General features: G+C 36.5%; 1 protein-coding gene across 3 annotated transcripts; it reads right to left on the bottom strand.

The window, feature by feature from the left end:
• Positions 1 to 259: 259 nt before the first annotated feature.
• On the bottom strand, positions 260 to 7,660 carry LOC105035237 (glucan endo-1,3-beta-glucosidase 14). Of its 3 annotated transcripts, none has more exons than XM_073242459.1 (4): positions 7,507 to 7,660; positions 4,570 to 5,624; positions 3,877 to 3,954; positions 260 to 1,441 (listed from the first exon to the last, which is right to left on the bottom strand). In XM_073242459.1, the coding sequence occupies exons 1-3, from the start codon at positions 7,559 to 7,561 to the stop codon at positions 3,904 to 3,906; spliced, it is 1,161 nt and encodes a 386-aa protein (XP_073098560.1). In that variant the 5' UTR covers positions 7,562 to 7,660; the 3' UTR covers positions 260 to 1,441; positions 3,877 to 3,903. The 3 variants fall into 3 exon arrangements, with proteins under 3 accessions (XP_073098560.1, XP_010909021.1, XP_010909020.1); XM_010910719.4 differs by having other exon boundaries at positions 262 to 1,041; XM_010910718.4 differs by lacking the exon at positions 260 to 1,441 and having other exon boundaries at positions 3,773 to 3,954.
• Between the last annotated feature and the right edge of the window lie 1,825 nt (positions 7,661 to 9,485).

Here is a 9,485-nt window from a genome sequence, read left to right as displayed (position 1 = left end):
CTGAATCGAATATTTTTCACTAGGAGTGAGGGCTCTATGGTCACACCCAAGGAAGATAGATGCGTTGGGTCGCCCTCCTCCAACTCCCATTTTATTTATATATGGCCTGTCAAGGAGGAAGGAAATATAAAGAAATAAATATCAAGATTTTATTTAGTAAAAAATTTCAAAATCAATGTATAGAAGAGCAAGTTATGTTGGAAGAGCCTTTAGCTTGGAATTATGAATAATGGATTCCTTTCTGCGTAAATTTGAAGTATCCCAATATATTGTGGCTTGACATCTCAACAAATATAAAGCAATTAGCTTCTGCTGCAATCTTATGCAGTTGTCGTTCGTGACCGAGGACCCCTTGTCTGTTAGGCTCTATGATTTCCTCCCTCCAAATACTTCGTCTGTTTTCACCAATTTATTTCATGCAAATTTGGTTAAACATTGGAATCTGATACCATTTGGTCAAACATTGAAACAATGATCACGAGGAGATGTCAATGAAGGAGAAAAGATGAGGCACTTTTCCTTCTAGTCTTACATATTGTTTAAAATCTTTTGGTGCATCCAACCGCTGATTTTGACATTTCACCCGCCAGCTTTCTTTTTGCAAAGTCCTGCCAAACTCTACTAGTCCCTGTTTTGCATTATTTGAATGTCGTATAGATGAAGCATCAAACAGTGGATCACCGACTAATTGTTCACTGAATTCATCCCACATCCTACAAAATCCTTGTTTAATCTCCTGAGCTTTAAAATTTGTCAATGTCTTAAAAAAAATGTGATGACAACGTGAAACAGAGTTCCTAATACATGTACTTTTTAATGATTCCAATCTGTAATGAATTGACTTAGAGTGACTATTCCTCAGCATCATCCCAAAGTTTTGAGCCTGCATCACTGAAAAATCAAAACAGTTGAGCGACATTAAGATTAACGCGCCATGCTTTCCGAAGGCATTGATGCTGAAACTGGAGATGAAGCTTGATTCTGGTCCCACTCCACTGGAAAATATCAATCACCAAATAACCAAAAAACCTGTGATGCCATCTGAAAAAGGGCAAAAGATAGGCTGAAAGCGAAGACCGTAAATGGCCCATTCGGAATATTTGACGGATGGCGTCCGTTAGGTTGCAGACAAGAAGAATATGTAACTTCCGCTCTTTCTTACAAGGCATGCACATGCATAATTTAGGTGATGAAAATGATAGGCTCTGAAGGTTTGGTGAGTTGCCGCCTTCCATCATAATGTCTTTGTTTTGGATTCTAGTAAACCAACAGAACTCAGCCCACCGCACAATTTGACTAGATGGATTTCCAAAACCAAAAGAAACGAGAACAATGATGAAGGCTCCATCCAAACTTGAAGGTGGTTTCTTGCAATCTAGTGCAGTAGCCATGTTAACAAATGTGACAACCCGGCCCGATTTGGGTGGATAGGAAGCTGGACCTGCTCCACTTAACCGGCTCAGACATCAGAAAAAACGGTCCAGCAAAAAAGAAAAAAATGGAAAAGAAGAACAAGACTCCTGATGAGTTTGAATCGAAGTCCACATCTTAGGACTACTAGGACAGCAGGGCTCCTCCACAAGCAGGAGCCACTTCCCCTCCCCAACTCTCCACCATGGAGAATTCTTCCCCTTTCTCCATCTTTCTTCCACTTTCCCTTCTTCTTCTTCTTCCGGACATCTTTCATTGTGCCCGCCAGAATCATGGCCAAACACCATCGAGAAATATGGTATGAACCCTCAATCCTTAGATAATCTTCCACCCTATCTTTTCTAGCCCATGGAATCTAGATTCCGACCGAGGATTGCCAGATTTCCTTTGAAAATTTGAGCCTCTAATCTTTTCCAATTTTTTATTATTTTTTTTGGTTTTTCCAAAGCGGATCATCGATGCCGATTGTTGATTCGGAAAACGCCAACTACACTGCCCTGACCACATCACTGGCCATGGTCACCGCTAGTGAGAAGTCTTCTCTATTTTGGGAAGAGGAGTGATCAATGGTCGCTTGTTTCACTGAAAAACCAAGGGAAGAAAATAGAAGAAAAAAAGAAAAGAAAAAAAAAGAAAAAGAAAAAAAGGGTTTTTCTCTCCTTTTCTTCTCTCTTGTATCTCCCTTCCCCCACTCTCTCTCTAATTTCTCTCAAGTATCTCTCTCTATATTATTTTTCTCCACTATTTCTCTAGGGTTGTTTGATCAAGTAAAGATCTTCCTTCAATGACTTGGACCCTCGTCAAGGGGTCCTAAGCTATGACTACTGGACAATGTGCCAACCCCATCCTGATCGAACTAGATACTATTAGATTACACCATCAATTCCAACCTAGCATCCTAGCATGATTCTTGATTTGTGGTTTATCAATTAGATGTCCTTGATCGAACCAATTGAGATATTGGACGATACCACTTGATCAGCCTTATTAGGGTGTCAGAGTTTCGGATTTTTATTTTTCAAATAATTATGACAATTTTAATAAAAGTATGAATTTTGAATATTAGGCTCTAAAAAAAATTGTTGAAATTAATTGGATCTATCGGTTGATTTCGCTTGCAAGATAAATAATATAATCCCTTTTTAAATTTATCGACAAATTATATAGTATGTATATCATTAAATTTTGAATCATATTGTTTATGAACATGAAGTATGGTATTTATTTGTTAAATTTATCTGATTATAATATATTATTTGATGTATGATCGAAAAGATATTGATTTTATTTTGGATTATGATTGATTGATTTGATTCTGAATGGTTTTGCATATTTTTTAATTTGAAACAGAAAATTGATTTTATGAAAACTTTGATTCGAGATGAATTTTTGTCTCAACCTAATTATAGATCAATACCCTACTAGTAGGGGTTATTGTGCTATGTTGTACATCGATATTTTAATAGTAGGGATTATATGCTGGTATATCAATATCATGCCAGTGGTAGTTGTGCACTTGTACATCAATACCCTGTCAGTGGAAGCTATATATAAGTACAACAATACCTGCTAATGGGGGTCATACACTAACATATCAACACTCTGCTAGTGTGGGTTACATATTGGTACTGCAATACTTTACCAATAGAGGTTGTACATTGATGTTTTGATATCCCACCAATGAAGGTAATATGTTAGCCCAGTCATTTGTTGTTATGCGATAGTACTTTGATTATTATTGAGCTCATATTCTGACCTAGTTAAACACATGATCACAGTTCATGGTTGTCAAAATGAACTTTATGTTTTAAAGGAATTGATTTATAAATAAACTTTGAATTTTGAATATATTGAATTTGCTTGCATGTTGTTTTGATAATGTAGTATATTTACACTTGATTTTGAATTAATGTTCTCTACATGCTTATTTTTAATATATTATTATTTTATTATTTATCTTGCTAAAATATTTACTGTTTATTGGACTGTCTAGCTCATTATTTCATATCTTATTGTTTTCATAGAATTTGAGAACTAAAATAACATGAGAATATATTCAGAAGAGTGATTCAAAATAGAACTTCGATCTTCATTTAGATTTAAAAATTTTACTAAAATCTGATGTAAGATCTTTTAAGTGCTGTTGGATTTTGAGATATTAAAATTTAAATTTTAATTAGTTAAATTTTGGATTTAGTTTATTAATTAATTATTTCATTGTTTGCTTTATTATATCATAATGAAATGTCTAGCATGCTTGCAGGAAGAGTTCCTTATAAATATGTGGTGGTTGTCGGAACGTGATTTTGGATTTGAGGCATGACAACAAGAAAATTTGTGGAAAGCAAATGAATCACTCAAATACCTTATTCTCAAGTTCACCCTCAACAACTTAGCTTGAATCACTAAGCAGCTAGAAATAATATCTTATCATTGATTTCTCACCCATTATTCATCGGGATGTCAATCTGCTTATATGAAAACTGCTATGACTATGATAAGAATGCCCAACTCATATGCCACCTGCAAGGACAAACAAAGATAAGTGTCCAACTAAAGGGACAAGTGATGTCCTTTTCTGTTATTTTCTCAATATCAAGAAGACAAACATGGCTGGAAATGCACATACTCTTAACTAATGAAATCTTTTTTTTTTTGGTAAAAAACTAAATAAAATCATTTTACAGAACTTCTACATGCTGATTTAGCTTTTGGTGTGGGTGCATGAAAGGAATGTCCCAATCAAAAAGAATTTTCCTGATGAGTTTCATGTGACAAGAAAGGAAAAAATAGCTTCTTTCTTCCACATGCACGCTAAATAATTGGTGGATCCCTATCTCATCATGGTCCATATTCCTAATTTTTTTTGTCGGTGTGAATGGTCAAAGCTTCTAACCCTGCAGTTAGCAATGGAGCTCTGAGTTCATGAGCAAATAGTCCCCATGGCCCTTGCCACAAAAGAATGCAGGACTGGATTGCTACCAATTGTTTTTCTCTATGAAAGTATGTCACTGACCAAATTGAATGGCAATTATCTTTCCAAACAGAAGGCAATAAAATAAAGCAAGTAAAGATAATATTGCTAAAACTAAGGGATAAATAAATGTTATGCGTGGCTATTATCATCTTACTCCTTACCATTATCTTGGAAAATGATGATGATGATGACGACGACGACGACCACGATGACGATATAAGGTATCGTTGCAAACCAATATTGTAAACAGGAGTACCATCAGGATAGAAAAGCCCATAGTTCCTCTCAGATGTGGGACCTGGCTTCAGGTTCTCATTAAATAGGGCAAAAACATAGGCATCAATAGGCAGAGAAGGCTTCAGTGGCGTGCCTTGATTCGTTGCAGTCCTTTGGAACAGATTACCATTGTATGTTGCAGCGTTCTGTATCGTTGCTCCTGGCTCATCAGAATCTCCTTTTGATGGCCACCCAGTCTCAGATACTGTGATATCAATATCTGTGTGCCCCATTGCTTTCATTGCAGAATAAACTGAATCAATCTGTGCATAGAGCATATTATCATACTTCAAGTTTGTATTTGGATCAGTGACTCCTGAATTAGGCTGGAACAGGACATACTCCAATGAGATACTATCTGGGTTTGCTTTGTAGGCAAAGAAAGGATATGCATTTAAGAGGAAGGGAGACTTTATCTGAGAATGGAAGTTTAGGAGTGGTTGAATGTACTGAGCGAGATCTTCACGGAATGAGCCAGTGGAAGGAGGGTAGGAATTTCCCAATATAGCTGCGGAATGTGCAGTGGAAACAATCACTTGCTTGTCCAATCCAAGGGTAACAAGAGCTTCATGTATGGACTGCATTGCTGGGAGGAGGTTTGACATCAATGCGGTGTCGTTGCTTGAGAAAACCTCATTTCCAACAGTGATACAGGTGATTTTAGTTTGTGGGAGGTAAGGCTGGACGTTCTGCCTGAGCCAGGCCTGAGCTTTTGTAGAGTCTCTCATGTTCAGTATATTCTCATTGCCAATTCCAATTATAAACTCAATGTTGGAATTGGCGAAGGCACTCAAAACCTTGGAGTCAGCATCATAAAGCTTCACCTTGCTGATACCGATTGACTGGAGGAGGCCAGCAACCACCATGGGAGAAGGCAGATTGTTGGCTATTTGCCCATAGTTGATTCCGACCCTGACGCAGAGAGTTTGGAGAACTTGACCTGTAAAATTGCATCTTCTTTAGCTCAAATTAATGCAAGATTAGGATAAGTAAATCATTTCCTGGTATCAGAATGCTGAACATTGGCATTGTATGTCTCTACTTGGTTATAGTTTGTGGTGTATGTTATAGCATGGCAGTAAACTGGAATGCTGTCCTTCAAATTTTAGAAAGTTTACGGAGGATGTATGGAAAGAAGCATAAAAACTTTAAACAACTCTTCATCTAGTTAGCTGTCCATGAAACCATGAAAAGCTTCTTTTTCTTTCTGTTTTTTTTTTTTTTTTTTTTGGTTTGATGCTAAAGAAGAGATGTTCTGTACTGGCAGAAAATGTTAGGAATCTCTAAAAGAACTCACAGTTTTGTGAGCACATGGTTTCCAGGTTACACACCAATCACTTGCTGTCATCAATTAGGCTATGATAAACGTCAACCAATTGAAGCATCAAATTGTCTTATCCGAGATAAAGAAATAGAGGAATCTTGCAGTGAAGCTTTCAAAATTCTATATTAAAGGAAGAACTCTAACCTTGGAAACCAATAAGATGTTACTGCTATTGAAGCAAGCAAGTGTTTGAAGGATAGAATTCAGAAACACAAGGGTTTGTCAATAGGAAACTCTGAAGAAGATAGAAAGGTCGTGCAGAAGTTCACAACTTTATAAAAAAGAAAGGCAAAAAAAAAAAAAAAGTCAAGGCACACTCGATTAACGTTCTGAGAAGATCGGTAAAGACCAACACTATTATTCTGGGAGATCTCCCAAGCACTTCTATAATAAAATCACATCAATTTCTGTAATAAATAAATTTGGGGGAAGTTTCACACTTCTTCCATTTTTCACTCAAAAAAAAAAAAAAAAGGACTCACGATCACTTGATTCTTAAAGTTCCAAGGAATATGGAAAAAAACTACGAAGAGCAAATAGCAAATCTTGTAGATTTGATGCTTTATTCAGGAGAACAAAAAGAATCCTAATCATCACTCCACAAATCTCACAATGAAAAAGAAGAGAACCGCATTTATTAAATTAAAGATAGATATTCTATATGCTCTAATTTTTTTTAAGCAAAAAACGTGTTTGCTCAAATTCAATCAGAACATATAAAAAAAATACTGGACAATAGAAAAGAAGGTAAAAAAAGGGAGATTCCCACATCGACCAAACTAATGTTCTCTACTTTAAAAAAAAAAAATAAAAAAATAAAAAATCAACTAAAAAGCACATAGTGCAAATTGCTATGCGAAACACAAAAGAATAACAGATAAAAGTGTTTTTAAGATAAAAGTTAAAAGGCCCTTCCTACCCATTCATCAAGAAACACAATAACTAAAATTGTATGTTCATCCTAAAAATCCAAGTAGAAGACCTAAAGTGCAGCCTTTCTTTTTTTTTTTTTTTTTTTCGTTCCTCTAAAGGAAAAACAGACACAATGGCACTGAAATCCAAAACTTCCAAACAAAATTCATGTAAAAGAGGCCCAGAAGATCTATCCTCATTGAAGGAGAAAAAATCAAACCGAGTCTAAATATCCACTCCCAATCTTCCTCTGTTCTCATCTTACTGCCCAATTCTATATAATGCCCATGGAACCTTTACTAAATAAATGTAAATTCCAGAAAAATCAATTAAAAAATTATAAAGATCCCACTCCGAATTGACAAAGAGTTCCAAAAGAAATGAGAAAGAAAAATGAATTAACATAAAAAGATCCACTCAAGAATCGCAGACACCACTGCCTATCTTCCAACAAAATGACATTAACATCCAGAGATAAAAAAAGAAACTGAAAAAAAAAAAAAAAAACTAGGAATTCAAGCTACTCTAATCCTCCTATAAAGCTAAAACAAAAAAGGAAACCTATTATGGTGAAGAAGCTTTGCACCTGAGAGAAGTAGCAACCAAAGCGCAGCGAAGCAGAAGCGAGAGAGAAGCTCCATTATTCTACTCTCTCACAACCTCTCTCGCCTCGGCCTCCTGCTTCTGGCCGCCAGTTTTATATATGGAGAGACAGATAAGCTGGTAAATAAGTAAATAATACTCTCTCTGCTCTTCCCTTTCTTTTCTTTCCCTTTTTCCTGTTTTTTTCGGTGAAAGAAAATTCACCTTCAGGAAGTCACCGTCGGATCACCCACCGCTCAGGGTTGCATAGATCTGAAAGCTAACGATAGATGATCCAACGGTGAATACAACCCCGATCCAAACTTCTTCGTACCCGTCCGGCTTGCAAATAAATGCCCACGGAATTCGATTCTTATTACCAAAGAGCCGCATCTACAGGGTAGTTTCGGAATTAGATGCGAGCGGCGGCATGGGACGGGGAAGAAAGGGACAGTTACCTGAGTACGTAAGTGGCTGGCGCGGCGGAACTCCTCGTCGAGCGCACGTGTGTTTCCATGTCGCCACCTATGTACTGAGGTTAATTTTGGCTACCTTCGACTTTGAATTGTGGGACCTGGACTCTTAGTCACCGACGAGGGGATCGCCGGGAATGGGTGTTGCGATGGGTGTGTCGTTCTGGTGCCGTTTTAAAATCTGAGTGACGAAATGGAAGTCGGCTGGCAACGCTGCTCGCCGGACATGCACCATCAAGCTGTTTGATAAAAGGGAAGACGTCGTTTTCTTACCTAATAAAAAAAAAAAAAAAAAGTGAAGACATCGTTTTAAAGCATGTTTTTTATCAACCTGCCATTTAAGGATGAATATTATCATTCGAATAATAAAATAATTTAAAATTTTTTTAATTTATAATTATTACGGCTGCCAGGATCATGTATAATCTCATCTATTAAAATAAGTATAATTTTGGATATCGCAGTTGTCATGTATTGCATGCATATTCTTGGTACATCAGGTCACAATAATCTTCAAAAATCAAAAGATCTAATTGTACATATTTGGTATATATATACCAAATCATAAAATTTTACTATTATGTAGTAAATTAGATCAATATCTTTTTTATAATCATGAAATTTTATACATCTTGGAGATGATCCAGTCAATATGATACATCTGAATAATCAGAGCCTGACATGAACCGGCCATGAAGTTCTCATTTCGGTCAATCAGTTTCTACCATATGGCCACTCCAAAAGACACACCGAAATATCCAAATTTCTTTCTCCATTGCTATTAGCCCATGATAAAAGAACAATCTCCCTAACCATGAGATCTATTTATCCTCAACTACCTCCTTGCATGTCCCAAAATTTCGATTGCAACAAACTTCATCTCTCACTCATATAAACGACTCCCTAAGGTCCTCTGCATAAGTCAAAATCAAGTCTCTCGAGATCAAGAGGAACAGAGAATCTCTCCCCCTCTTTCTTATGGACTCTTTGACACATGGAGTCAAGATCTCTTTATTCACTCTCTTTACCTTTTTCCACTTAGAACTTTCTCTATTCCACTGAGAAGACTGACTAAGCATCAGAGAGTCTTCACTGAAAACCCCAGCAGATGGACTTCTTTGGCTTATGGTGTTTCAAGGCATCTTTGGGAGTTAGAGCAAAGATCCGGCTAGCTTTCTAAATCCTTACAATCACCATCCTCAACTCTCTAGCTGACCTTCTAGCTCATTTGCCGGAGCCAAATCAATCCCTAGTGGCAAAAAGATTTTATTGTGTATTCTACTATAATTGGTCCTTAGAGTCAAGGGCTCAGCTCGTATGTAAAGCACACCAATGCCATTAACATAACAAGTAATTCAAATCTCATTTTCAGTATAAAATTTTCATGATATTAGAGTAAGTTTTACCTTGATCAATTAACCCCTCTTTCTTATTTTTCTATCATTCTCTCGGTATTTATTTTTCTTGACCCTTTATTCTCTATCTAACAATCATGGCATCTTTGACTTTT

The sequence above is a fragment of the Elaeis guineensis genome, chromosome 8 (assembly GCF_000442705.2).
Source record: "Elaeis guineensis isolate ETL-2024a chromosome 8, EG11, whole genome shotgun sequence".
NCBI lineage: Eukaryota > Viridiplantae > Streptophyta > Magnoliopsida > Arecales > Arecaceae > Elaeis > Elaeis guineensis.
Note: the sequence above shows the minus strand (reverse complement) of the source record. Positions and strands in the feature narration are given on the sequence as shown.

What these genes read in the sequence shown, in the direction of transcription:
- LOC105035237 (XM_073242459.1), bottom strand. Translation starts at nt 7,561, where the DNA reads ATGGAGCTTCTCTCTCGCTTCTGCTTCGCTGCGCTTTGGTTGCTACTT. An exon ending in TTGGTTGCTACTTCTCTCAG is followed by an intron (nt 5,625 to 7,506) that starts GTGCAAAGCTTC and finishes GCAATTTTACAG; the next exon opens with GTCAAGTTCTCCAAACTCTC. An exon ending in CATCATTTTCCAAGATAATG is followed by an intron (nt 3,955 to 4,569) that starts GTAAGGAGTAAG and finishes TTGTCCTTGCAG; the next exon opens with GTGGCATATGAGTTGGGCAT.